Source organism: Paralichthys olivaceus, chromosome 12 (genome assembly GCF_024713975.1).
Source record: "Paralichthys olivaceus isolate ysfri-2021 chromosome 12, ASM2471397v2, whole genome shotgun sequence".
Lineage (NCBI taxonomy): Eukaryota > Metazoa > Chordata > Actinopteri > Pleuronectiformes > Paralichthyidae > Paralichthys > Paralichthys olivaceus.
The window spans coordinates 4,890,823-4,916,550 of NC_091104.1; the positions used below are offsets into that span (position 1 = coordinate 4,890,823).

Here is a 25,728-nt window from a genome sequence, read left to right on the forward strand (position 1 = left end):
ATCCCGCTTCCAAAATAAAAACGTGGCTGTCTGGAAGACTTCTTTCTCTGGGACAGTTAATATTAAATGTGAAGATGTTTTTAAGACTCGTCTCTAATTTGATTTCTTCATCGTTGACTAATATCGTCTGGCGTGTCGTCAGTACATTTAGTTTCATTAGTAAGAAGCTTTTTATTCAGTTTAGTGCTGCGACAAACTCGTAATAACACAAATATTAGACACGATGACAACTGGGGTGTAACAGACAATAGTCAAATACTCACAGACAACAGTCAGCAGATGACAGTTTGTAAAATCACAATGTCACAGAGGTTGTGACTGTTAGAACAAAATGTCCTCATACGTCTGCCCATAGACTTTCTGTTCAATATGTATTCAGTGTTTTTAAAGGTTGAACACAGGAGCTCCGAGTAAAGTCACTGTGTCGTGTGTCGATAAAAGTTTAGATTAAAGTTTATCCTATTTACGAAGAGGGCACGAGAGAAGGAGCACATCTGGGCAGAGGCAAGTAAAAGACCCCGCCTTCTGAAACTCAACCTCCAGACTGACAGACACAGGAAAGTTGTTTTGTCTCTTTTTGCATCTATTTGTGACACTGTTGTGTTCACTCGTGGGCTGTTGTGCTTCGTTTCCCTGGTTTTTCATCCATTTGTGGGAGTTGTGTGTCTCTTTCTGCTCATTTTCACCTCTTAGTTGTGGTTTTTGTCTCTTTCTGACAGTTTTGTGTCTCGTTATGTTCTTTTTTCGTGTTATATGTCAATTAAAGTGTCTTTTTTCACATGGAGGCTTGAGAAACTGAGCAGAGGCCTTTATAAAACCTCCAGACTGAAAGAAACTGACAAGTCTTACGTTGTTTTTTCTTTCTTTTTGGTATTTTGTAGAAGTCATTGACACTTTTGTGTTTCTTTGTGGTCATATCGTGTCTCGTTGTTGCTCCTGTGTGAATCCCAGGAAATGAAAGCAGACGTTCAAAGCATCGGACTGGAACCAGCGATGGGAGGATTTTGCAGATCGTGAACTCACTGGTTCTTAACAACACCGATGAACCGAAGAATTGTGATTATCAGTCACATCTGTATATTTATCAAATAGTCTGTGTCTTCCTCATCTCTTAGTTGTTGATGGGTGCTTCTTGTTCATGGTTTAACTTCAGTCTGTAGGGTTTGTCTCTTGTTTTGGTCCTGATCTCTAAGTTGTTGCTTTGTTGTCACATCTTGTCTGATCCATTTCTTGGTGTTTTATTTCCTGTGTGCTTCCCACATTTAAGATGTCACATGACAGCAGACTTTTTAAATCACCAGTGAATAACCAGTGATGTGCAGATGTTGCAGATGTTGCATTCACTGGTTATTCACTGACCAAGATGAACCGATGATAAAACAAATGTGACCATCAGCCTCATGCTCCGTGTTCCTCACCCTGGGTGAGGGTACGGGCTCGGGCTGGTTCCTCCCTCCCTCCCTCCCTCCCTCCCCCCCGTGTTGCTGGGTCACAGCGGAGCTGACGGATCAGTTTACACCGAGAACACGATGTAACAAAACAGACGCCGACTCCTCCAGCGAGTCTGTTCTCTCCCACGGTCCGTGGAGGCAGCAGCAGGGGCGTGCAGCATGGCGGACGATGGAGACACTTGGAGCGGACCCGCGGACGCCAGCGGCGGGCAGGGGGCAGCGGAGGAGTCGGACGGGCTCGGCCTCGGCGGGATGCTGCTGAACATCGGGCTGCTGGTGGCGGTGGCCGCGGTGTGCGCGGCGGCGTACCGGCGGTGGGGCAGGCGGCTCGGCCCCGACGCGGCCCGGGGCGACGAGGCCTCGGCGCTGCCCAAGATGAGGAGACGGGACTTCACGCTGGAGCAGCTGCGGGAGTACGACGGGCTCCTCAACCCGCGCATCCTCATGGCCGTCAACATGAAGGTGTTCGACGTGACCAGCGGGAGGAAGTTCTACGGGAAAGGTGAGCGGCCGGAGCCGGGAGGCGGGCTGGGTTCAGCGGGCTGAGTTAGCGGACACGTCCCGCTCAGGGCGAGCTGTCCCGAGACTCGGAATTTGGGCGCTAACCGCCGCGGTTAGCTTAGCTTAGGCGCTTTTTGTCTGTGTTTTTGAATGGGCTGCGAGGCTGTCGGCTAACTAGCATCTGCGCTCCCGGGGTCCCGACGGTGACGGTGAGATTTTCAACACGTCTGAACTTCACACTCACGCGCGTTCAACCCGCGAAACTTCGGTGTTTGAGTTTTAAACCCGGGTTCCGACCCGAGCTAGCCTGCTAGCTTGTTAGCCAGCTAGCTTGTTGACGTGCACTCAGACACACACACACACACACACACACACACACTCTCGCCGTCTGGACGTGTTGACACTGAGGAGACTCGTCGTGCATGAACACAACAAACATTTTAACTTCGATTGCCACGTAGCTTAGCACGCATGCTAACGTGGATGGTAGTTTTCTGCAGAAAACACGTGTTTTTAGCCAGTGGGGGGGTCAAAGTGAAACTCAATCATCTGCAGCTCGGATGAGAATCAAACATCTAGATTGATAAAGACAGATATTTTATTGATCCAGTGGAAAACCAAGCAGCTACAGATTCATTAAAAGTCAGAATGATCCCTGCAGTGAGACGAACCACCACCACCTGAGCTGTGAAGAAGTATTCACAGTACAAATATGTGAAGTACAAGGTGATTGAGTATCAAGAGTATCGAAGCCAAATATAAATACAGGTTGAAAGATAAATAACTGAGCCTGTAACATTATGAACGTGTGATTTACAGTCAGACTGTAAATACAAGAGAAGAGATGTTAAACAGTTCAAATCAGATGAAGATAATCACAGACGGACTAGTGACCTGGTTTCTGAGAGGAGCTGTAAAGTCCGATCACCTGGAGGAGGACAGTCTGTGAAACTTAAACATTTTAACAAAGCTCATCTGAAGCTTCACATAAACATTTAGATTTTAACATCTCCTCCCTTCTCTGACGAGCGAGGCCAGGCTGCACCTTTCCTCCTGACTCACATGTCAACCCTGTAGAATTCATGCAAACATTCTCAGCTGCAGCCGCATGTGTCGCGTCTGCTTCTCCGCAGCAGCAGCAGCAGCTTGGAGCCAAGTCGGCCTGAAACCTGTGCAGCGAATGTATCTGCATCCGTCTGGTTTGTCACACCGACCTGGGTCAGCTGACATTTCACTCCTCTGAGACTTGCTTGAATAATGATATCAAAACATTTTCCAGCTTCTCTGTTGCTTCACTTTGTGTAATGTCGTTGCGAATTTAAAACTTCATTCCCAAGTCCCATTGTCAGTTCTGCACAGGACGGTTGGGGAAACGGCGTCATCGATTTGACGACACACGTGCTGCGAATAGTCACAACACATGCAAATACAGTTCCATCACCGCTGACGAGTGGCAGACTTCAATAACGTCACAAAGCCTTGAAGACAGCAGGTTCGTCACCTTCTTGTTTCCCCCTGGAAACACTTCCGCTGTCGTTTTCGCTATTTGCAGCACACGTGTCGTCGACCGGATGAAGTTGGTTTATGGATTTTCTTGTGCGTTGAGCTCTCAGCCACCGTACCAAAGTAAAGTATACATACGAGTACACAACGTGTAATTATGGAGTAACTGTGAACTGCAGCGTTTGATTGTTGTGCAAAAGGGAAAATTGTGCAAAAATAGCTGAAGCAGTGCAAATACTCAGTGGCTCATGTGCAGGTAATGTACAGTTACGAAAGTGATGTCACCGTTTATCCACAGGAGCAGAGGTAGTGACTTTAGACAGTGACCGGTGCATGTGCACGTTTTTTTAAAAAGTGTTCAGAAGACAAGAAACCGACACGTTTGCATTTTCTGGTCTTTATTTTTTAAAACCAGTTATGAATTAGTGATGATCGGTAAATTGGCTGCAGCTGATCTGGCAAAACAGACAAAAGCAACTGAAGAGAAGCATTTTCACATCAGGTGTCATCACAGATTTATCTTGATCAGTGTCACATTATAATTAGACCAACTCCTCCGAGTGAGGTTTGTGGTTTTGAACTCTTTATGAGAAGAGAGTGAGAAACACTTGATAAACATCAAAACATTTTACTTCTGAGCTGGATAATGAAGTGCAATAACTGTTCTTGCACAATGCATAAGAAATATACCGAAGTGAAACTTCTGTTAATTCATTTTAAAGTAAAGTAATGACGTTTCATTGCTCAGCCCGAGCTGCAGCCCTGTTCTGTATGTTTTCAGGTGTAAACCAGGCTTCCTGTTTTGTTGTGAAAGTTTCAGGATTAAAAAAACCGAAGTGATTCTAATCATCAGCATTAAAATAAAACATATCAATACGATGCCTCGTCCTCAGGTGGCTTTATCTGTGAGTGCTCGCTGGTTGAGTTGTGCAGAGTAACAGCACATCTTATCTTTGAGGTGATAACGTGCCTCTGCTTCGTGGACTCTTTAGCATCGCTGCGGATACTGGACAGAGTTTGTTCTGTTCTCTGTTGCTCAATGAAAAGCAGGAAACCCGAGGGCAGCTCGGCGTTCACATGCTCGTCAGATGGTTTTTTTTTATTTTATTGGAAGATGACAAAGTTTTTCGAGGACTCTGGGGTGGGCCTGCGGTCGTTTTCAGAGAAACCTGTGACCCAGGCTGAATATCACCAGTGCCTCTGAGGGGATGTTAAAATAATATTAATCTGTTAACTGAAAAATTCCTGAATGTGACGCACGTCATCTGAATGTGCTGCTCTGTGTAAAAAAAAAAAAAAAATCCTCTTTTGGAGATTGTGGAAATATTAAAACTATTTGTACTGAATGTTTCTCAGCTCAGCGAAGGAGCCTGAGCTGAGGAATGTTGGACAAAAGCAAATATTACAATATTTTTTAAATGAATGTCTGAACACTGATGGTTTTATAAAAAGCTTCACACTATAAGAAAACATTTTACTTCTAAAACCACTCAGAGCCAGATACCAGATGCCGATCCATCTGCTGCGGTCACAGTTTTGTTTGCATCATGTCGGCTGATAACAAACCATAGCTATCAGTAGAACGCACGTCTCTGCCAAGGCCCGACGCTCGGATATCAGTCGTCTAAATGTGTCCGATTTGAATAAAAACCGTTACAAACGCTGATGGATTCTTCCTTTGCCAAGACCCCGCCCTTCTGTCGAGTTTAAATAACATCGGTTCAGTCGTGTTTGTGTGATGAACAGACACGGAAGGAAAACGCAACATCCTTATAAATAGGTTTGATGGTTAATTTGCGAATAAGTACAACTATTACTTGGTAATTTCACTTTAATAGTGTTTTCAAAATGTTGATATTCACAATAAACACATTGCAAAAGATACAAGAAGTAGAAATCTCTTTTTTTATATATATATATATACGCGCCCACACACACAATGCATTCTGGGTTTTTATTACTATGAGTTGTAGCTGTTACAGTTTTGATGGATTTAAACCGGATCATGTAAAAAACAATCTCCTGTGGGCAGTCGAGGGAAATCCCCCGGTGCCACCACCCGTTTTACCACATTCTGCACCACACTAAACACAATGTTGTGATGTCGTGGCAGGTATTCAGTGGGATGAGGCGGAACACAGAGACCGTATCAATGTTCAGATTTTTATTTTGGGTAAAGCCAGAATTCTTTCTGCTTGTATCTGCACTGTAATCCAGCGGTTTTACTTATTGGCTGCTCTGGGCGGAGGTTTTGAATGTGAAGCAGCAGCATCCGTCACACGATGTGGGTTTGACTGTTAAGAGTGAACTTATTTTTTCTTCCGTACAAGTTTTTAAATCGTTAAGGGAATCGACACCCAGCACAGGAAACTGACTCATTTGTTCGCTGGCTCCGAACTCGCTGGCAACACACAGCACTTTGAGATTGATTGAGAAACTGCAGAGTTGATTTAAACTTTTAGCTAATCCTGACCTTTTGTGGGTTTTTCCCCAGACGGTCCTTACGGCATTTTCGCAGGCCGGGATGCTTCGAGAGGCCTGGCCACCTTCTGCCTGGAGAAAGACGCCCTGAGGGACGAGTACGACGACTTGTCCGACCTCAACGCTGTACAGATGGAGAGTGTGAGGGAGTGGGAGATGCAGTTCATGGGTAGGAAGATTTTCTGCAGCCTGTAAAGAAACGTTTCCACCAGAGAAAAGTCTCCTGAGATATCGATTTGGCTCAGATTTCACATCCATGGTGTTTTAACACCTGAACCAAAACGTCTCCATCTACGTCAGTGGGTTTATTAAGGATCCAGACACAGTGTTTGTGTTGGGTTTTACTTATAAACCTCATTTATTTCTTTTATTAAAACAGAAGAAATAGTACAGCTTTATTTCTATAGCTCTTATCTCACAAGGTTACAAAGTGCTTTACAAATTGAACAAAACAAGACGGAACAACGATAACACAAAAAGAAAATATGAAAGACAAACACCATTTGTCAAAATTAAATGCCACTAATGCAGTTGACAAAATATCCTTTAGTTTGCATCTTCAAAACCAAACCTGCGTCCTGCGGAGGAGAAATTAAATACAAATACCACATTCCTCCTGCCACCACACAGAACCTGAGAAGTCCTCATTTCATAAACTTTTATTTTGTCAACCCACATATGTCCCAGTTCAGCATTTCTCTGTCCTCTGTTTAGTTTTCGAGTGTTTGAATTTCAGACTCGAGGGTCGTGTGTCTAATTTTGGACTGAATCCCTCTGAGCAGCGTCAGGTCGCTGTTTATTTAAACTCGGACAGTAAGTACAGTCGATGACACATGTCAGGCAGGACTGGGCAGCTTTGGGAGTTGGCTGAGTCCGAATGGTGACGGATTAAATCATGTTCGAAGACGCCAGTAAATGACTCACAGCGTGTCGTGCACTCGCTGCTCCGACCGTCCGGAGTCGGCTCTTTTTGTTCAGGGAAGAATTTACTCGTCGGTGAGACAGGAAATTGATCTGCAAACTCTATTAAATCATTACCAACAGAGACAGCTGGGTGTGTGTGTGTCACCGTGGTAAAAATGCGGTTCACCTACTATAGAGAGGAACCGTCACAGATTTGGTCGTGAGTCATTCGGCAGGTGTTTAAAGCTCTGGACAGATTTTACCACCAACTCACGTCACAAACCACAACTTTGGCTTGAGTTCTAAGATTAGTTCAACCATGGATATATATAAAGATGGAGAACATGAGAGCTCCGTGAAGCCAAAGCATCTTGACGATCCTCCTGGTGGCTGGCGTCAGTACTGGTTGTAAACCCTGCCTCCCCCGTGTTAGCAGATGGGACATGGACCAGACTTTTTCTCGAATGTGATTTCCATTAATTATTAAAAGTTTCAACATGTGATAAGAAATTCTTCGATCTTTGCCAATGTTTTATCGTTTCTGTTTTCGCTCACACCACATCCTTCCACGTAGTTTCATGGGAATCTTATCTGTAGTTTCTCCTTCGTCTTGCTTATAAACCAACCACCAGACAGACAGATGGGGCGAAAACAGAACCTCCTTGTGTTTCAAAAACAAATGACCAACCCTACCTCGAATTGAGGAAGTGGCAGGAAGATTAACGTTCATGAAAATAAGCGTTGGTTGAAGCTCTAATATTCCTCCAGTCGACTAAAATCTAAAAATGACTAATTGGTTCATGTCGTAACTGCAGAGTGGATTTTTTTTTTTCACAAATTCTGTCGATGTGTTCCAGAAAAATACGATTACGTTGGGAGGTTGCTGAAGCCGGGGGACGAGCCGTCGGAGTACACGGACGAGGAGGACATCAAGGACCACCTGAAACACGACTGAGCAGTTCCATCACACCGACCAAAGCCAGGAGCCCCAAACAGCTGCGACAGACCTCCTCCTCCTCCCCCTCTCACTCCATCGATCTACCTGCCGCAGTCTTGTCCTGCCCTGCTCCCCGACCTCCTCCTGAATCTGTCCGGTGCCGCGGCTGTTCTCAAAGGACAGGACTCAAGTCTCACCGCCCAGGCCTCTGTCCCTCGCTCCTCATCCACCAACAGAAAGCAATTGGAAACCTTTTGAAGGGGGAGGGGCTTTTCTAGCGACGGCAAACATGTCTGTGGGCAGAGAGGTTGTGCCGTTTGATTGAAACAAAACCACAAAATATTTGGGAAGGGGGGGGGTGAATGGTTGTTGTGGTCGCCGCCGGGTGGAGGTTGGTCGGAGTCGGTAAGAAACACATTGGTCGAACAGGATCAGTGGATTGGGATGGGGAAACGGATTTCTCTCTCTTTTTATCTGTGGTTTAGTCACATTGCAACTGAAACTGCTTCAGCTTCGGACAGCTTATCAATCAGTCAATCAAGCGATCGTTCATTTCTGTGTTTTGTTCAAATCAGTTCCCACCACTTGTTGAGAGGGCAGTGTTGTGGCCTAACCAAAGGTAATTGACGGGGTGTCACATTTTCCTGTTGTGTTTGTAGTGTATGCACTACTAGTTTTCTTCGTTTGTCACCATGTGATTGTATTTGTTGAGTAGCATAGAGGGAGGGAGGGAGGGAGGGAGGGAGGGGGGGTAAGGAAGGAAGGAAAGCTTCAATATTTTTTTGGTGGGGGGGTCAAAGGTCCTTGCCATATGATACCTGTTTTCAATCACATCGGATGGACTGAATCAGTGATCGGGAATACAAAGGGAAGGTGATAAGGCAGTCCTAATCAATCGACTCAATTGTTTACATGCCTCACGAGCCAGCTGCAAGTCTGTAGATTCCCCTGAAAATGGTCCAAGTATTAATTGTGCCTTATTTTGTTTGTCCTGACTGGTCTAACAGGAGGTGAGCGAAGGGATGGAGGTGTTGGTTTCTCCTCGGCTCGGTGCCCCACACTTAAAGAAGGCATAAGTTCTGACAGTCGTCCGTGCACAGACTGTAATATTTCCCCCACTTCACCAACTTTGTAAATAGACCGTATGAATTACTCAGTGTTACTGCCATATTTATGTAGTTGATGAACTCCATACACGTATAATGCTATATGTCGTATTGGCCAAAACCCCCATGGTTTGTGTTCTCTTTTTTTTTTTTTTTTTTTTCAGTTCCGAACTTCCTTTTAAACGTGTGTGAATTTCCAAAAAACAATAAAATTAAATTAAAAAATTAAAAAAGGAGCGTTGCAAAGTGCTGCGGGGCGGGACCGGGAGCTGTTTGTGCGAATTTTTTTCGGAGACGTTGCTTATCCTGTAAATATATCTATCATTTTATTAAAGCATGTGCAACAACAAAGTGAGCTATGCCGAATTCCCACCACGTCATGTATTTAAATGTTGGGTGTGTGCGAGTGTGTGTGTGAGCGCGTGACTGCGTGATCGAGGCAGGAAGGGATTTGTTCATGCATAATAAATCGATTTGGTTAATAACTGAAGATGTTTGGAATTTATTTGCCTGTTAGAGAAGGTGCGATCGGAGCAGGAAAGTTGGTTAGTTCTAAAATGAACGTTAAAAGGGCTGTTTTACTACAAAGTGGTTACAGAGAATATATAAACAAGATGTGTATGTTTAAAAACCAACTCAATAGTGAAATCTTAATATATTAAAGATGTGAAAAAAATGCAACATGCATGCAAACTTCTGGGTGATAATTATTATTACATTAAATTATTTACCTGATGAGATGTAAAGTCAGAATGTTATAATTTTCTTCAAGATATATGTTTTCATTGTTTGGCGCCTTTTTCTCTTTCTGTTTACACAGTAAATAATAAAGACATTTTATTAAAGTATATAATTAGGAAATATAGTGACTGCAAAAAAAAGATAAACACATGCAGGGATGTGGAACAACAGATATATTTGTGAAAAATGTAAAATTTATCTAGAAAAATTTGTTGCGAATAGGAAATATTGAAATCAAGTAAAGTTTAAAAAATATAGATATAATAGAAATAAGGACAAATAATATCCAGACTTTATAAATAAGTAAATGCAGAAAAATAATGTTTATACACTTTGTATATATTTATTTGCCATTAAAATGTATTAATTCTGTTTAATTCTATTTGTTATTTGTCTGCAACCATGAAATATAGTGAATATTTGGAGGGTTTGCGTTTTAGAAGCCGGTGTAGTACAGTTAATGCAGTATTACTATAAAAATGGGTAATAAGTGTGTAAACAAGTACTGTTTGTTTCGCTGCATTCATTTATATCATCGGTTATTTCACGACTTAATCTGGTTCCTCATTAATTTTTGAATTTTTAAATAACATTGATTTAATTTTCATTTATTTCCCTCAAAGAAAATCTCTTATCTTTTTATTTTCTGGCTCGTCTCTGATTGGTCAACAGCATCATGCGGAGACGCCCACTGCAGCTCAACGGCGCCCCCACGCTGCTCCGGTTGATCTTGGAACTACACTGTCTGGCCCGAAGGATCCCTGTGTGTGTGCGTGCGTGTGTACGTGTTGCGTGCGTGTGTGTGTTTTTGTGCAGATCAGCAGCAGCGACCCCCCCCCCCCCCCCCCCCCCCTCCTGGATCACATCGTCTTTTTATCCGCTGAAGATCCGACGTCCATTTCACACGGACACACAACACACCACCGACATCTTGGCTCCAGATTCCGACTGAGAAAAAAAACAACCCAAACTCCCAGAAATCCAAAAACCTGAAGGCTGAAACCTTCCGTCTCTTGTCCCGGGTCCGAACATCTCCGCAGTTCGTCCAGCCTCCGGTGAGTCCCGGTCCAGAAACATCTGGATTTGTTCTTGTTCTCCGAGCCGAGCTCAGTGGAAGATGATAAAGTGTGTGGCGTGTCTCCTGCAGGAGCAGTGATGGCAGAACATCTGTCCCAGAGTGAGCTCGACTACCCCTTCAAACTTCTGGAGTATTTCAACGGCTTCAGGGTCTCCAAGGTAAAACCAGTTCATCTCTGAGAGTCCGTCTGCACTGATGGATCTGAGCTCCACTCACTACTCATGTGGTGACCGAGGTTCCCTCAGTTCCTCTATGTGTAGGAACCTCCAGCCATGAACCAGGGCACACGGTCTCTTTGAGTTTCAGGCTGAGATGCTTAGTAGGGAAATGTTTTTTTATATCTGAGAACACAGGACACAAGGTCAGGTGTTCTCGGACACCAGCAGATGTTAGGGACGTGACCTCAGTTGTGCACTTTAGCATCATCAAGACAGAACTTGGTGGTTCTCTGAGTCTGAAACATGAACATCAGTGTGATAAGAACCACCTGAAATGACAGGAACCCTCCCAGCCACCAACATGGAGTAGGTAGGGGTTTAGCTGAGGTGTTGATATGTGGTCCCATCCCTCCAGGTGATATTTTCAGCGTGTGAGCTCGGAGTGTTTGACCTCCTGCTGATGTCCCAGGAGCCTCTCAGTGCTGAGCACGTGGCCCGCGAGCTCGGCACCAGCGTGGACGGGATCGAGCGGCTGCTGGACGCCCTGGTGGGCATCGAGATTTTGGAGGTGGAGACCAAAGATGGGACAGGTGAGGAAGAGGAGTAGATGATCTCGGACAGTCTGAACTTCAGATATAACAACCATGTCATAACTGGACTTTCTCTATTGACACAAACTTAAATTATCATTTTATTGAAACCACAGAATCAGAATATCTCCTCTCTGGAATTAGAGGACTTTAACTTGACTCCACGTCGGCAGCTTCAATTACTTCATTCTTGTTCTTGTTTTTTGTTAACAGCTCTTTACAGCAGCACCGATGTGGCGAACCTTTACTTGGCCAAAGGCAGCGCCAAGTCTCTCCACAACATGATCATCTACCAATCCCAGACCATTTACCCACTGTGGAACAACATGGTGGACGCTGTCAGGTCTGTGGGATCAGAAGGTCACATCACTGAACTGGATGTAGAGCTGAACTCGTGTAGTTTTTAAAAAAGCAAGAGCAGAATATCTAAGATTTTTTTCCAACCACACAGGGAGGGGAAGAACCAGAATGTAAAGACCTTCGGGCTTCCCCCAGAGGACATTTTCAAAGCAATCTACAGGTTTGTTGCTATAGTTACGTCATTCTATAATTTCCTCCGTCAGTCGTCGAGTTTTTAAGATTCTGTGTTTGATCCGTAAAATCCACCAGATCGGAGGAGGAGACGCTGAAATTCATGGGTCTGATGAACTCTTCTTGGGTTCTTGACGGACACGACATCGTGACGGCGTTCAACCTCTCCAGCTTTCAGACAATTGTGGATCTTGGGGGTAAGAGGCAGCGACACTGAGCTGAACTCAACCAGCAGGTTATTAATATACAACGTCTGGAGTTGATCCATTATTCATCTGGAAAAGGTTTTAGTGGAGCTGTGAGTGAATCTTTATCAAATAATTTTATTCATAGGATCACGGGTATAGACTTGATGCTATATAGTTAATGTATATAATTTGACCATGTGCAGCTGGTCAGTTGTTTTCATGTCATTTTACGCAAATTTTATAAATCTGGTGTCCCTCAGGGATCCCTCCTCGGTCCCTTCATTGTTTTTTCTTTTCTAATTCTCTATGTTGTATCACTGCCAGTAATGATTAAGTCTCCATTCGCTTCTATGTAGATGACATCCAACTTAAACATACAATCAAAACATATTTAAAAGATATCAAATTTAAAAAAATAGTAAATTTACAAACATGTTGAAATATGATTTATTAACCATAAATATCTTAATTGGTGTTTTTCAGCATCTGATCATGTGAAACATTTTGATTTTACACTCAACAACAGAGCGTTTTGTTCACACACTGACATTGTTCTCTCTCAACACTTCCCAGGTTGCACCGGTGCTCTGGCTCGAGAGATGGCGAAGGCTTATCCATCCTCCTCCGTCACAGTGTTCGACCTCCCGCAGGTCGTGGAAACGGCTCAGAAACATTTCTCCCAGGAGGACGACACCGTTGTTTTTCAGGACGGTGAGATTCACTCACAGGCAGACTCATGTGTCTGCAGACATTCAGAAGATTCAGAGCTCATACAGATGTGAAATTGATTTAGTATCTGTTCATATATTTGTTTTATTCAACTTTATGACGATAACTGAGGATTTTCTGATTCCAGAATAATGTTACAGTTTAATGAACAACTTCAACAAAATCTAAACACTATCAAGTTCATTAGTGGAGGATTTACTGCAGCAAAATAAACTGTGAAGTGACTAACGCTCTGTTCTGTAGGTGATTTCTTCAGTGGAGAGATTCCTGCTGCGGACTTGTACATTCTGGCCAGAATCATTCACGACTGGCCTGAGGAGAAGTGCCTGATGCTGCTGAAGAAGATCTCCGACACCTGCAAACCAGGTGAGTTTACTGAACCTTCTCCACAGGGAATCTTTAAGAGCTTTTTGAAATATTGTATTCTGTGTTTCCTCAATGCTTGTTTTCTGCTCGTGTTCTTCCTCCTCTCCAGGTGGCGGCGTCCTGTTGGTGGAGGCCATGTTGTTTGAGAACCGACGAGGCCCCATCATGGCTCAGATCTTCTCCCTCAACATGCTGGTGCAGGCTGGGGGCCGCGAGCGTCCCCCGTCCGAGTACACCCACCTGCTGAAGAGGAGCGGCTTCCAGAACGTTCAGGTGTGTCGGACCGGAAAGTCCTACGACGCCATCCTGGCCACCAGATGAGCTCAGACTGACGATAAGCCGAGAGAAGCTTTCCTTGAAAGTCAGGGAAAGTAAAGAACGTTCAACTTAAACATTTTCAAGGCCTTGAAAATGTATAAATAATTTCTCAGTGTGACGAGAAAAGTCCTTCTCATCGATGTGTTCGATCATTTCAAACCACGATTCTGCTGCAGGTGGAAACTACCGGTCTGTGTTGTGTGTGTTTGTGGATTCAATAGCCAAAGAAAAATAATAATTCAATTTATTTTTATTTTTGTTTGTCGCACAATGAGTAGAAACCTTGAAGTAAGAAAAGAGTGTGAGATCAGATTTATGAGCTGGAAGACGTGAAGATGTTCTTTGTGTGTCGTGTGCGGTGTTGAATTCAGGATCCCTCATAGATCGGACTTAGCAGAACCCCTCATGATAAACCTCACTTTACCTCCGTCGTACCTCACGGTGTTACAACGTTTTTCTCTGCCTCTGACACGGTGTGAACGCTGGTCGAGGGAAGAATCCATTTACTACTGTTTAAAACTGGTGCTTGGTGACGTCTGTTCTCATTCAGCTGTTTTATTTTTATCCCTGTGGACAGTCGAGACGCTGCGTTACTTTGGTGACATCACACAGACGTCTCACCATCAAACATTCATAACATCTCATGGCTGCTAAGACTTTTGCATATTGATGACGCAGTGGAGAGCTGCGTGTGAGAGGATCAGTGAGTTTATTTTTGCTTCGTGTGATTTGCATGTTATCAATCTCAAACTGTAGAAACGTATAAAAACTGTTCTGTATAAACCACAGACTGTAAATGAAGGTGGACGTCGGCTCTCAGGCGTCTCATGGTGTCAAGATCCTGCTGAGAAACGCACTTGACCAAGTCTCAGCTGTCAATCATGACTTGTCACCCTGTTTTATAGCATCAATTAACTAATTAAAACCAAACTTATCAGAAACACTTGAGCAAACATCAGTGTGATAAGAACGAACTATATTTACCTTATGACCTATATTGCAACCACCTTTATATACAGTCTATAAACACATACGCTTGTTTTCTGTCCTCTGGTCAAACATGTTTGCAGCATGCGTCCCTCAGATTAAATCATAGACACATAATGTTTACCGTCTGCAAATGGATAATTTTTTCATGAAAATGTTTGAACTAAAAGATTTGCATGTGAAGACAACTCTGGCGAGGTGGAGTCTGTGGATTCAGCCGTGATTTTTCATATAAAACTTGAAAAACCTTCCTGTGTTTTCCCATGTTCTTCACACGATGTGTGTTAACACGTGGTTCAAGTGATGCACGGAGAGCGACGTGGTCAGAGAGTTCAGAGCAGACTCGGGAAAAATGTCAGGCGTGGGTGTTAAGCCTTGAAGAATCTACAGCAGAAGAAAAGACGAGAGTCCCTCTCACTGCCAGAGACCAGCAGAGACATCGACCAGAAATACATACACATTTATAGAACAAGTCTTATTTCTATTGCACATTACCGCCTCCTACTGCCTCCTACTGCCTCCTATCGCCTCCTACTGCCTCCTATCCCCTCCTACTGCCTCCTATCGCCTCCTACTGCCTCCTATCCCCTCCTACTGCCTCCTATCGCCTCCTACTGCCTCCTACTGCCTCCTATCGCCTCTTACCACCTCCGATCACCTCCACCACCTCCTACCACCTCCTACTGACCTCCTGAGTCTATCATCAGTCGTATCATCTGTGAAGAATCTTGTACAATCATCTGAAAGTTTCATGATATTGTCCCAGCTCAGGAAATAATGTTTCTTTTTCTGTCTTTTTTATTTTTTGGATTCTTATGACATTCACATTGGTGCTGGCAGGTCAAATGTACTTTCTACAGGGACGAATGAAGATGAAGCTCATCTCTTCTTATTGACATGATGATAGTATATTTATTTGTCGATCACATGTTTGTCGATCACATGTGTGTTGACATGTTTGTTGACATTAAACCTGCAGCGGGGCATCCTGGGTGATGTAACCATGGAAACATGTGGCTCCGGGAGCTCTGCCGCCCTCCAGCGGGCCCGAGGCGGAGCTGCGGCCGGGGCAGGGTAACCTCCCCCCGGTGTGTGTGTGTGTGTGTGTGTGTGTGGAATGCGGCGGGTCAAGCGGAACTCTCGGCTCAAACTGCGCTCCACATCAAACCCTGACACCTGCTCCACCGGCCCGACGTGCTCTGTACGTACCGCCCGCTCTATCTCGCTCTCTGTCCGGGCAGAGGTCCCGTGTGTGCGCGGCTCCGGACGGGCCTTTAGTCCGTGCGCTCCCGACACCGTCATTTTAAAATGGCGCCAAAGATTAACCAGTGGATCTGTGGCGGAGCTGCGTCTCCGTCCCGCCGGGTTAGCTGACCCTCCTCACCGCCCTCCTCCGCACCTTCCACCCGCGGGTCAACCCTCGGACTCCAGGTAGTCTGTGCGGGTCGATATCTGACCCCTCACCTGTGGAGGAGAGCCGGGGCGTAACGAGGGGGCACAGCGGGAGTCAACACGGAGTTAGCACCGCTGGCTAATGCTAAACACAACCGTGGTAGTTTATACGAGCTTAGCCTCCAGCTAGCCGACGTTGCTAACCACCAACTTCAGGCTAACGTAACGTGCATTCAGTGGAAACCCCTTCTGGTTATTATTGGATCGGTTCTGAGATTAGTTTGTTTTCAGTTTATAAACCTACTTGATCATTTTGATTAAAAAAAACACTCGTAACATGTTCACGTTCTTGCGGGAGGGCCCGCATGTTGCATAACTGTAGTGGGACACTAGCAACATGGCTAACGCTAGCTAGCTAGCCACAATCTGCTGTTTTGGGGTTTTGTAAATAAACCCAACCCGGAAGTGTTGTGTTGTAGTGTTCGGAGGTAAATTCTCATCACACCGTGAACTCGCGTGTTCTCAGTTCGGTTTCTCTGCACCGATGAAGAGTCGGGGTGGCCAGCTGTTAGCCAAAAGCTAGCCGCTACACGCTTAGCTCTCTGCTGCTCTGTTTGCTGGGAGAAAGGGCGTCGCGCTAACTAGCCTGATGTTAGCCTAGCCAGCTAAGCCAGAGTTAGCACCCCCCCCCCCCTCTCTCTTGTGCACGCTGTCTGCAGTGGACTCAGATGTTTCTGGTTGTTGTTGTTGTGTGTTTGCGCGTTGCGTTGTTGTTTCCCGTGTGTGTAGCATGGAGCTAACTTGTTGTTGTCATCGCTGAGGAAGTGACTCTGGTGTGTCGGTGTGTGTCTGTCTGTGTGTGTGTGTGTGTGCACGCACATCGCCGCAGGGCTCGTGTGCTGTCAGATCAACAAGGAAACATGTGGATCAGTGTGCAGCTTTGTTTTGCCCCGCGATGGTTGTGAAGAAGAGAAACTCAAACACAGACAGCTCCTTGTTAGTAGCAAAGACAATATTTGAAATGATTTCTATTGAAGGGAAACAATCTTCGGTTCAGATTATTCTGGTGGAATCTGATTTCTGTACTTTTTGGACTGTTTTTAGTTGTAATTGTTTACAACCAACTTCATGTTTCATTGTGTGTTTAAAGTTGTTGTTATTGTACTTGACACGTAGGCTTGATGCTCCACCTTATGATTAATTATTGAGAGCTGCAACCATTAGATGATGATTTGTGATGTAGATAGATAGAAAAATAATATGGACTCTTTGGATGATTATGTTGTAGTTTTTTTTTATCCACAAAATCTGAAATATTTCAACTGTTAAGTTTCGCAAATGTGAGGATTTGATGGATTAATAGTTTTTTTGTACAAACATTATCTGTGTCAGTCTTTGAGTCTGAATTCTTGTCTCATTCTGAAGTGCTGACATTTTTTTATTTGACTAATCTTGTCACTGAAGTGCCCTGAGGCCGGAGCTCCGCAGACCGACGACAATGAAGAGAAGCAGAAACCCCAGCAGCAGCGATGACTCTGACAATGAAAGTAAGCAAACATATTGTTTCTGCTGACTCATTCATACCAGGCCCAAATTTAGACGTGAATTAGGTCAGTCCAACCCGCCACCTTCCTCCAATTCACAAGTGAAAGCGCAAAGCAGAAATGTTGGGTCCGTGGATCAGAGGGAAACGTTTATCCCTAAATACCTCAAAATCTCATTTAATGTAAATTACATTGCTTAAAGGTAATTATTTATTATCTTTAGTTTTTTCCACAAGTCAAAGGGACATTTTCTATCTGTATTTACAGTTTCTTTCCATCTTGTACTTGTCAGTAAGTTTACACTTGGTGTTTAGAAAGGACACAAAGAGAAAGAACAAGGAGGGACAAAGATTAAGGGACAGAAACAGGAGACAGAGCAGGGACGGGTCAGGCAGACAAGCTTATATCTGAACCCACCTGAGAATTGGTTTCGCTGTCCACAAATTCCCGGATGCTTGGGGGTTTTTGCCACATTCAACAAAAAGTTCTCAATTACAGAAGTTTCACAACACGACCACAGTCTGTCAAATGTGTCAGAAGACAGAGCTGCTCAGTTTCTGCTGATGGAAACAGTAAAATGTGTCTGAAGAGCTTAAAAGAAGTTGAACGTGGATTCGAAGACTAAAAATATTTTGTCAAGAGATTTCAAACAAGTCATAAGAAGGAAACTGTCTTTTACTTTCACAGATCTTCTGTAATATGTAAAACACATGAAGATAGATTATACACGGTTTTATAGCCTCTGAGTAAAGATCTGAAGTAGCGATACTTCAGTGAAAATGAAGGCTCCAGTCACTAAGAAGCGTTTTTGAAATGTAAATACACTGGAGTTGCACTTTCGCTGATGTTAAAAGACAAAGTCATACTAGTAATGAAACTGAAAACCCCAAATGTCATTTGCATCACTTTGTTTTTCCAAATGAGTCACACATGTAGACGTTTGATCATTAGAACAGAAACAGAGAGAGAAGAAATGCTGCGTCCTTCGTTAACTGTGTGGTTCTCCTCCTGCAGGTAACTCTACCTGCTGGTCCCAGCATTCATCACAGCCGAGGAGGGGCACCGGACAGAAACCCTCCGAGGTACGTCCGTCTCATCGGGACGTTTAATGATGATTATGTTTTAAAAAACACATGAACAGTTCCTCAGTCATCAACTGTTTTGCTTTCACTTTGTATTCTCGTTATTATTTGATTATAGTTTCATATAATGAGTCTTTAAAGATAAAAACACTTCAATGTGTAAAATCTGTGATAAACATCAGTAAAATTAGTCTTTATTTGGAGCTTTAACTTCTAATTATATAACATTATACTCTATGTTGCTGCTGGAGTTCTCGAGAGTGGAAACTTTTCTCTTATCTGCTGCACAGTCTGCAGGTCGCCGTGCCGTTGCCTCCCTTTAGACCAGGGGCCAATCAAATCAAAGCAAAAACAACAACGGCGGCCTGAGCAGGATCCTGATTGGCTGGTTGTTGTTCAGCTGACTGCACACAGCCTGGTATCTCTGTGTAAACAAGGATACACACAAGCTTTATAAAGACCAGACATTTAAAAACCAAACTCATTATTTATATAACTCACCAACAATTATTTTATTCCTCACTCGCTTGATTTATTAAATATAAATAAGTCTAATCACTTATCACTATAATTATGTAACTTTCGAATTTTTGCCATTTTGACTTTAAACAATGAATTGATTATTAAAATAGTTGTTTCTGGAAGAGATTAACAAACTGAAGTCTGCACTTCTTGTAAATCAAAGACTGTTTCCAACTTTGATTCAGACAAAATGATTGATTGTGATTCATCAGAGTTAAAACTGGATTTATTCCATAAATCCTAGAAAGTCTTGTGTCAGCTTCTCCTGCGGCGGCTCCTTACGTCTGACTGTTCTCGGATCAGCGCTGTAGTGACATTATTGTCACCTGCTGTGAATCATGATCGTAAATTCACTCATGTGTGAACTGTTTTCTGCTGCAGGTTTTCAGGACCGACCTGATCACGGCCATGAAGGTTCACGACTCGTACCAGCTGACCACAGAGGAGTACTACGTCCTCGCCGACCAGTGGAGGCAGGAGTGGGAGAAGGGCGTCCAGGTCCCCGTCAGCCCCCAGTCCATCCCGGAGCCCGTCGCCAGGTAAGACAGCAGACCGGAAGATCTCACAGGCCGGTTCAACGGCTTTTTTTGTGCAGTCAGTTTTTAGTAAGTTTCAACATCTCTGTGCTGCGCAGGACGCTGACAGAGAAAGGGAAGGAGGTCATGTTTGTGAAGCCAAAGAAGCTCATCCGGACGTCGGGCGCCGAGGCGTTGGGCTACGTCGACATCCGGACACTGGCTGAAGGGATGTGCCGCTACGACCTGAACGAGGAAGACGTGGCCTGGCTGCAGATCATCAACGAGGAGTTTGCAGAGATGGGTGAGTCACGGAAACAGAAGATCGATTCCTCGTGTTACTTCTATTAACAAAAAGACAAAACCACGTGGAAACCTCTGACCTCGGACCTCTGGTTTTATTTAAATGCTTTATTCAGTCCCCCAGCCTCCGTTTTTATTTTATCATCATCTCAAGTTACAGATTTAAACAGTCAGAAAAAGTCTCCTGATGTGTTTGTTCTGATTCTTTTCCTGTGTTGCTTTGAATACGTCTTTGTTTAGATGCACATCATCATCTGCAGCTCCTTCCCTGGTGTCACAGTAAACTGAGCGGATAATTACATGTTTTGTGGCTGTCGGGTAAAAGGATCAACTCCAAACTTGCAGCTGTACAAGACAAGAGAAATTAGTGTGTTGAGTAATTTTATTTTGTGTGGAGTTCATTTGTTTGACTTTAAATGTCGTGCTTTGATTCCACAAGTGTGTAATTTTCAGAAAAAGCACTTGATGCTTTCGTCAAACAAGATTTAAATGTCAAATATAATGAAAAGCAGATTTAACCCGAGGAGCAAGATCGAGTGTCTGATCGTAATCTTATAATATATTTTACCAAAATATAAAAGCAACAAACGAAAGCAGAGAAACTTCTTGACAAACAAGTTGCACAACTTTGCCTCCGTCTCTTTGCAGCGATGCCTCTGCTGGACGAGATCACCATGGAGCGGGTGATAGAGGAGTTTGAGCACCGCTGCCACGAAAACATGACGCACGCCACGGAGACGGAGGAGGGTTTGGGCATCGAGTACGACGAGGACGTGGTGTGTGACGTGTGCCGGTCGCCTGACGGGGAGGACAACAACGAGATGGTGTTCTGCGACAAGTGCAACATCTGCGTCCACCAGGTGGGAGGTCGACACACGGACTCTTGAACTCAACATGAGGGAGGAAGGAAACAATCTTACCACCATGACACACTTCTTTTCTCTCTCTGTTCATTCGCTGCTGCTCTTCTATCGATTTCCTTTTTTTTTTTTTTCTTCCCGGAAGTTGAGACGCCACCTGTTTGCATTTCTCTGCAGGCGTGTTACGGCATCCAGAAAGTCCCGAAGGGCAGCTGGCTGTGCCGGATCTGTGCCCTCGGCATCCTGCCCAAATGTCAGCTGTGTCCCAAGAAGGGTGGAGCCATGAAACCGACCCGAAGTGGAACCAAGTGGGTCCACGTCAGCTGTGCCTTGTGGATTCCAGAGGTGAAGACAAATCTCTTATGACGTCTTAAACATTTTTCTTCTCTGTGTTTTTAATCAAAAATAATGATTGTACTTAAAAGTTAGGGTTAGTTACTTAAAGCAACAACTCAACACGTTAAAATAACGTTGAAATAAATTCAACCAAACTTTTTTAGATTTTTCTGTGAGACAAAACAAAAAGTTTGCAACTTGAAGGATTTTAAACTTTTTAATTAATGTTGTAAAAGAGCAAAACCAACACAACAGGAAGTCCGATGGTGCGTGTTGGTGCATTTGTTTTCTGAACGAGTGCAGCACACGAGTCTTAATTCTGTTGACTGTGCGGCGCAGGTGAGCATCGGGAATCCAGAGAAGATGGAGCCGATCACCAACGTGTCCCACATCCCCAGCAACAGATGGGCTCTGATCTGCTGCCTGTGCAAAGAGAAGAGAGGAGCGTGTATTCAGGTGGAGTCGCTGCTCATGTTTCCCTCCACACACACACACAGACACACACACACACACACACAGAGAGACACACACACACACACTTAATGAGGCGTGAAAAGCAAAGCGTGACCGCGTCGAGTAATTCAGACGCTGCAGTTTGAGATGAGCGTTCACAGCAGGCGTGATGCTGCGTCAGTTTCCTCAAACACATCTCACTGAGCCGTGGTCAGTCACAGTCTGACACTCAACGTGAAAAACTTCTTTAATGAGCCAAGAGGGCAAACAAACAAACTACATTTCCCACAATGCACGCGCCCTTCCTTCTTAAACGATGAGATCGTCGATGATCATAGTCTAAACGTTTCCAGTCTTAATGAGTCACATGACACCGATGGTGAAAGTATTTTAAGACTTGTTTGTTTCCAGTGTTTAAGTCGAACTCTGTCTCCGCTGCTCTAGTGCTCAGCTAAAAACTGCCGGACTGCCTTCCACGTGACGTGCGGCCTCCACGCCAGCCTTCAAATGAACACCATCCTCACTGAGGACGACGAGGTCAAGTTCAAGTCGTACTGCCCCAAACACTCTGGGATCGAGGGCGTAGAGTCCAGAGACGGAGACTCGGGAGACGAGGAGGAGAAGGTGTGTGTCAGAGACAAGAAGGGCAGGAGGAGAGGCAGGGTGAGAGGGGAGGAAGACGCCGCCGCCTCCTCCTCCTCTTTGTCGTCCTACGTGGCGCCTCAGCTCGTGGACAGAGCGTCCAGCGACGCGGAGGCTCTCAGCAGCCGCCAGCTGGAGAATCGAGTCAACCTGCGCAAGCTGAAACTGCAGGAGATGGAGGAGGAGTTCTACCAGTTTGTGGAGGTGGAGGAGGTGGCCAGTCACCTGAAGCTGCTGCCGGAGGTGGTGGACTTCCTCTACCAGTACTGGAAGCTGAAGCGCAAAGCCAACTTCAACCAGCCGCTCCTCACGCCCAAGAAGGACGAGGAGGAGAGCCTGGCACGCCGCGAGCAGGAGGTGCTGCTGCGACGCCTGCAGCTCTTCACGCACCTCCGCCAGGACCTGGAGAGGGTAGGTTTCCACTTCACCTGGAGCACTGGGAGGAGAAGATCCGCAGGAGGAGGCTCCGACTGACAGTTAAAAAAGAAATACAGCTCAGAGTTTTTAACTTTAACTTGTTAAACGAGTGTAGTGACTCGTTCAGGTTTTTTCTTCTTAACTCTTTGTATTAATTAGTTTCTGTCGTTGGGCTCGTTAGGTTCGTAACCTGACCTACATGGTGACTCGGAGGGAGAAGATGAAGCGCTCGCTGTGGAGAGTCCAGGAGCAGATCTTCCAGCACCAGGTCAAGCTGCTCGACCACGAGCTGCTCACAGGTCAGTTAACGGGAACAAAAGCTGAAGAAGACACTTTCAATTATACAAATGCTATGACTCCACTCACTCTCGGCCTTTTTCATTTTCTTCTAGTAGGTTTTAATCCTGTTTTCAAAGATCAATGGAGAATTTAAATTTGAAATCTTCTCTAAAAACTGGATCAGATTTCTTAATTGTTAATTAGTGTGTAATTATCATTAGTGTAACGACACTAATAAAACTTTACTCACAAGATGAGCTCTCCATTAAAAGAGAAACTTAATAAACTGGACTTTGATTCTAAAAGTTGAACGTGTGTTTCAGGAGATCCTTCAGCGAAGGACCTGGAGGAGCTCTTCTCTCTGAGCTGGTTGAACTCTCAGGGCTCCAAGTCTCGCTCCTCCTGGAGCCACGCTGGACTCAAAACCAAACGAGGCTCTTTGAAGCAGGAGAGAAGGAAAAGCACCGACAGGAGGAGCTTCTCTGACTCACCACACGTTCACAAGAAGGAGAATCTGAGCAAACCGCCGGAGACGAAGGACGTCAAGAGTCCCAGAGTCAAAGAGGCTGCGGGCGACGGCCAAATCCAAAACTCTGAGATCAGTCCGGAGTTTCTTTTCCCAAAGCTCAAGAAGTCAGAGGTCGTTCAGGAGGCGATCGCTCTCAAGCTGCACAAACCTGAGAGCAGGAAAGCTCCCAGGAGAGAGGCCACGGGGATCGAACCCGAGACACTGACCAGAGGGAAACGAGACAACGACCAGGAGCAGGAGGAGAGGAGGAGGAAGAGGAGGAGCGAGGTGGAAGAGAACGTCTCCAGTCAGGTCAAGAACAAGTTCGGGGCAAAACATCTGGAGAAAACCGTTTCCATCCGGCTGGTGGACATCAGGAGCTCCGACGCCGACGACTACTTCATAGACGAAGGATTGACCAGGAGAAGCCCCGCCTCTCTGGATGTGACAACCAACACTAAGTTTCACAGAGCCGCCGTCGGGTCCGACGCCAAAACCAACGTGTGGCTGAGGAGAACCCCGGCGAGCGGCTCCCACTCGTCCCACGGGTCTGTCAGCCACATCCGAGGCTGGGGGAAGTTCAGGATCCCGAAAAGGAGCGAGCGACCTCTGACGATGAAGGAGGAGGCGGAGCAGCGCAAGCCGCTGCTGAGGCCGCTGACCAACACGCCGGAGCCGCCGTACGCCAGAACACGACTCCGCACGGGGACGGAGAGCGACGGCTACGCCTCCGACTCCAAACCGAGCGACGGCGAGGTGGAGCCCTGTTTGAAACGATGCCACTCCCACCAGCTGAGGGGCGACTCGTCTCTCAGCCGCCGCTACGGCTCTGACATCATCCGGCGAGGCGTGCTGGCGTCCTGATGGAGGAGAGACACTCTGAGAATAAGCTGCACTGTGTTGGTGGGAAGAGAACGACGGTCGCTCTTTGTACCTTTATTTTTCTCGATGAATCCTAAAATGCCTAGAATAAAAACAGAGCTGATATTTATTTTTTATTTGTAAAATATGTAAAACTGGGAAATATTTTACTTTTTACTTTATGTTGAGCTAGTTTTATTACAACCCCCCCCCCCCCCCCCCCTTAAAGTAGAAAGATGTCAAGTTGCCACTTAGACGCTCGCTCAGACATTTACAAGCAAAAGCATCAACTCGGTAGAAGTTGTGATTGTTGCTTGGGACCATAAGCTTGCAATGTTTTTTTTTTTTTTTTTTTTGGGCAAAGTATTAAACTCGGCCGTGAGTCAGTTGCACTTGATCGATTAAAGCTGAAACAGATATTCGTCATCCTGACGTCGGACTCTGTCGGTTTCTACAAACTGCCCTTTTAATCGATATTTAAACTCCAGCCGCCATCGTTCGCTCCGAATCCACAGAGAAACAAAAAAGGAATCCAGGCCGACGTTTGACTCGTCATCAGCACTTAAGTGTAATTGAACTGCGATCGTATCGTATCCATCATGTGCCTAACTTTTATTTGAAGCGTTTGCACTACGAGAGGACGGCACAGGTGTGAGGTTGGGTAGAGATATTTTTACACTGAAAAAAATTGAATAAGCATTTTTGTACCCTCGGCCACTGCTGTACTACTACTGTTATGCAAAATGAATCTTGATTTGTCTTTTTGTCTTGAAGAGGAATAAAAACTCTGGAAGACGTCAGTCTGTGTCTAATTCTGCTTTTACTCAACGATTCAAACTGTCGACGTGGTGATGATTCATTACCTCATAGTTAAAAGTTCTGAGTTCTTGTTTGAGTCCAAGTGACAACTAGTGAAAATGAATGAATTCCCTTAAATCAGATTTGAGACGTTTAAAGAGCCACCGTGACCTTTGACCTCTAAACACTAATCAGTGAGTCCGAGTTGCATCATCTTCAGGCTCGTTAGAAAAGTAGAAACCCAACATTTCACTTAACGAGCAAACTAGAATTCTGTGTTTGGAAAAAAGGTTTGAGGTCAAAGTGACTTTGAAACTGTTCCGTTCTCCTCTGAATCAAATTGAGAAATGTCCGCAGACGCACCTCAGAGGACAGACGGTCTCCGGACAGCGTCCAGCTCAGACAGTAGAGGACGCGATGACGTCTGCCGACAACGACAAGATCTGAAAGAGCAGATCTGGTGTTTCAAAAGTCACCTGAAGTCAAAATGCTTCAGTGATGAAGAGACAAAATAAATTATTTTAGAAGTAAAAAAAAAAAAAAAAAAATTAAGATCCAAGTTCACTTTTACCATAAAACTGAAATAATAATGAACAGATTTTCCAAAATAGTCTGATTCAACTTCAGAGGTAAGATTTAGTCTTTGCA

At 44.9% G+C, this 25,728-nt stretch overlaps 3 protein-coding genes across 5 annotated transcripts; all 3 read left to right on the forward strand.

Moving 5' to 3' along the window:
- Window positions 1-1,467: 1,467 nt before the first annotated feature.
- Window positions 1,468-9,115, forward strand: pgrmc2 (progesterone receptor membrane component 2). The gene is made up of 3 exons (XM_020106682.2): window positions 1,468-1,953; window positions 5,950-6,105; window positions 7,697-9,115. Exons 1-3 carry the CDS (start codon window positions 1,611-1,613, stop codon window positions 7,792-7,794), a joined length of 597 nt encoding a protein of 198 aa, XP_019962241.1. The 5' UTR covers window positions 1,468-1,610; the 3' UTR covers window positions 7,795-9,115.
- Window positions 9,116-10,383: 1,268 nt separating this feature from the next.
- Window positions 10,384-14,818, forward strand: asmt2 (acetylserotonin O-methyltransferase 2). Its single transcript, XM_069535544.1, has 9 exons — window positions 10,384-10,678; window positions 10,771-10,859; window positions 11,275-11,449; window positions 11,663-11,792; window positions 11,901-11,969; window positions 12,059-12,177; window positions 12,742-12,879; window positions 13,141-13,263; window positions 13,373-14,818. Exons 2-9 carry the CDS (start codon window positions 10,779-10,781, stop codon window positions 13,582-13,584), a joined length of 1,047 nt encoding a protein of 348 aa, XP_069391645.1. The 5' UTR covers window positions 10,384-10,678; window positions 10,771-10,778; the 3' UTR covers window positions 13,585-14,818.
- Window positions 14,819-15,628: 810 nt separating this feature from the next.
- jade1 (jade family PHD finger 1) lies at window positions 15,629-25,082 on the forward strand. Of its 3 annotated transcripts, none has more exons than XM_020099756.2 (11): window positions 15,629-15,769; window positions 17,425-17,507; window positions 18,519-18,586; window positions 19,490-19,647; window positions 19,743-19,927; window positions 20,575-20,786; window positions 20,964-21,131; window positions 21,462-21,578; window positions 22,020-22,628; window positions 22,816-22,933; window positions 23,237-25,082. In XM_020099756.2, the coding sequence occupies exons 2-11, from the start codon at window positions 17,459-17,461 to the stop codon at window positions 24,283-24,285; spliced, it is 2,733 nt and encodes a 910-aa protein (XP_019955315.2). In that variant the 5' UTR covers window positions 15,629-15,769; window positions 17,425-17,458; the 3' UTR covers window positions 24,286-25,082. The 3 variants fall into 3 exon arrangements, with proteins under 3 accessions (XP_019955315.2, XP_019955314.2, XP_069391651.1); XM_020099755.2 differs by having other exon boundaries at window positions 15,631-15,999; XM_069535550.1 differs by lacking the exon at window positions 15,629-15,769 and adding an exon at window positions 16,728-16,956.
- Window positions 25,083-25,728: the final 646 nt, after the last annotated feature.

Excerpts from the sequence above, each read along its gene's own strand:
- jade1 (XM_020099755.2), top strand. The coding sequence starts at position 15,686 with ATGCGGCGGGTCAAGCGGAACTCTCGGCTCAAACTGCGCTCCACATCA. Across the intron at positions 19,648-19,742 it reads ATCCCGGAGCCCGTCGCCAG|GACGCTGACAGAGAAAGGGA; the intron begins GTAAGACAGCAG and ends TGTGCTGCGCAG. Across the intron at positions 20,787-20,963 it reads GCAACATCTGCGTCCACCAG|GCGTGTTACGGCATCCAGAA; the intron begins GTGGGAGGTCGA and ends ATTTCTCTGCAG.
- pgrmc2 (XM_020106682.2), top strand. The coding sequence starts at position 1,611 with ATGGCGGACGATGGAGACACTTGGAGCGGACCCGCGGACGCCAGCGGC. Across the intron at positions 1,954-5,949 it reads GAGGAAGTTCTACGGGAAAG|ACGGTCCTTACGGCATTTTC; the intron begins GTGAGCGGCCGG and ends GTTTTTCCCCAG. Across the intron at positions 6,106-7,696 it reads GTGGGAGATGCAGTTCATGG|AAAAATACGATTACGTTGGG; the intron begins GTAGGAAGATTT and ends GATGTGTTCCAG.
- asmt2 (XM_069535544.1), top strand. The coding sequence starts at position 10,779 with ATGGCAGAACATCTGTCCCAGAGTGAGCTCGACTACCCCTTCAAACTT. Across the intron at positions 10,860-11,274 it reads ACGGCTTCAGGGTCTCCAAG|GTGATATTTTCAGCGTGTGA; the intron begins GTAAAACCAGTT and ends CCATCCCTCCAG. Across the intron at positions 11,970-12,058 it reads ATTTTCAAAGCAATCTACAG|ATCGGAGGAGGAGACGCTGA; the intron begins GTTTGTTGCTAT and ends AAAATCCACCAG.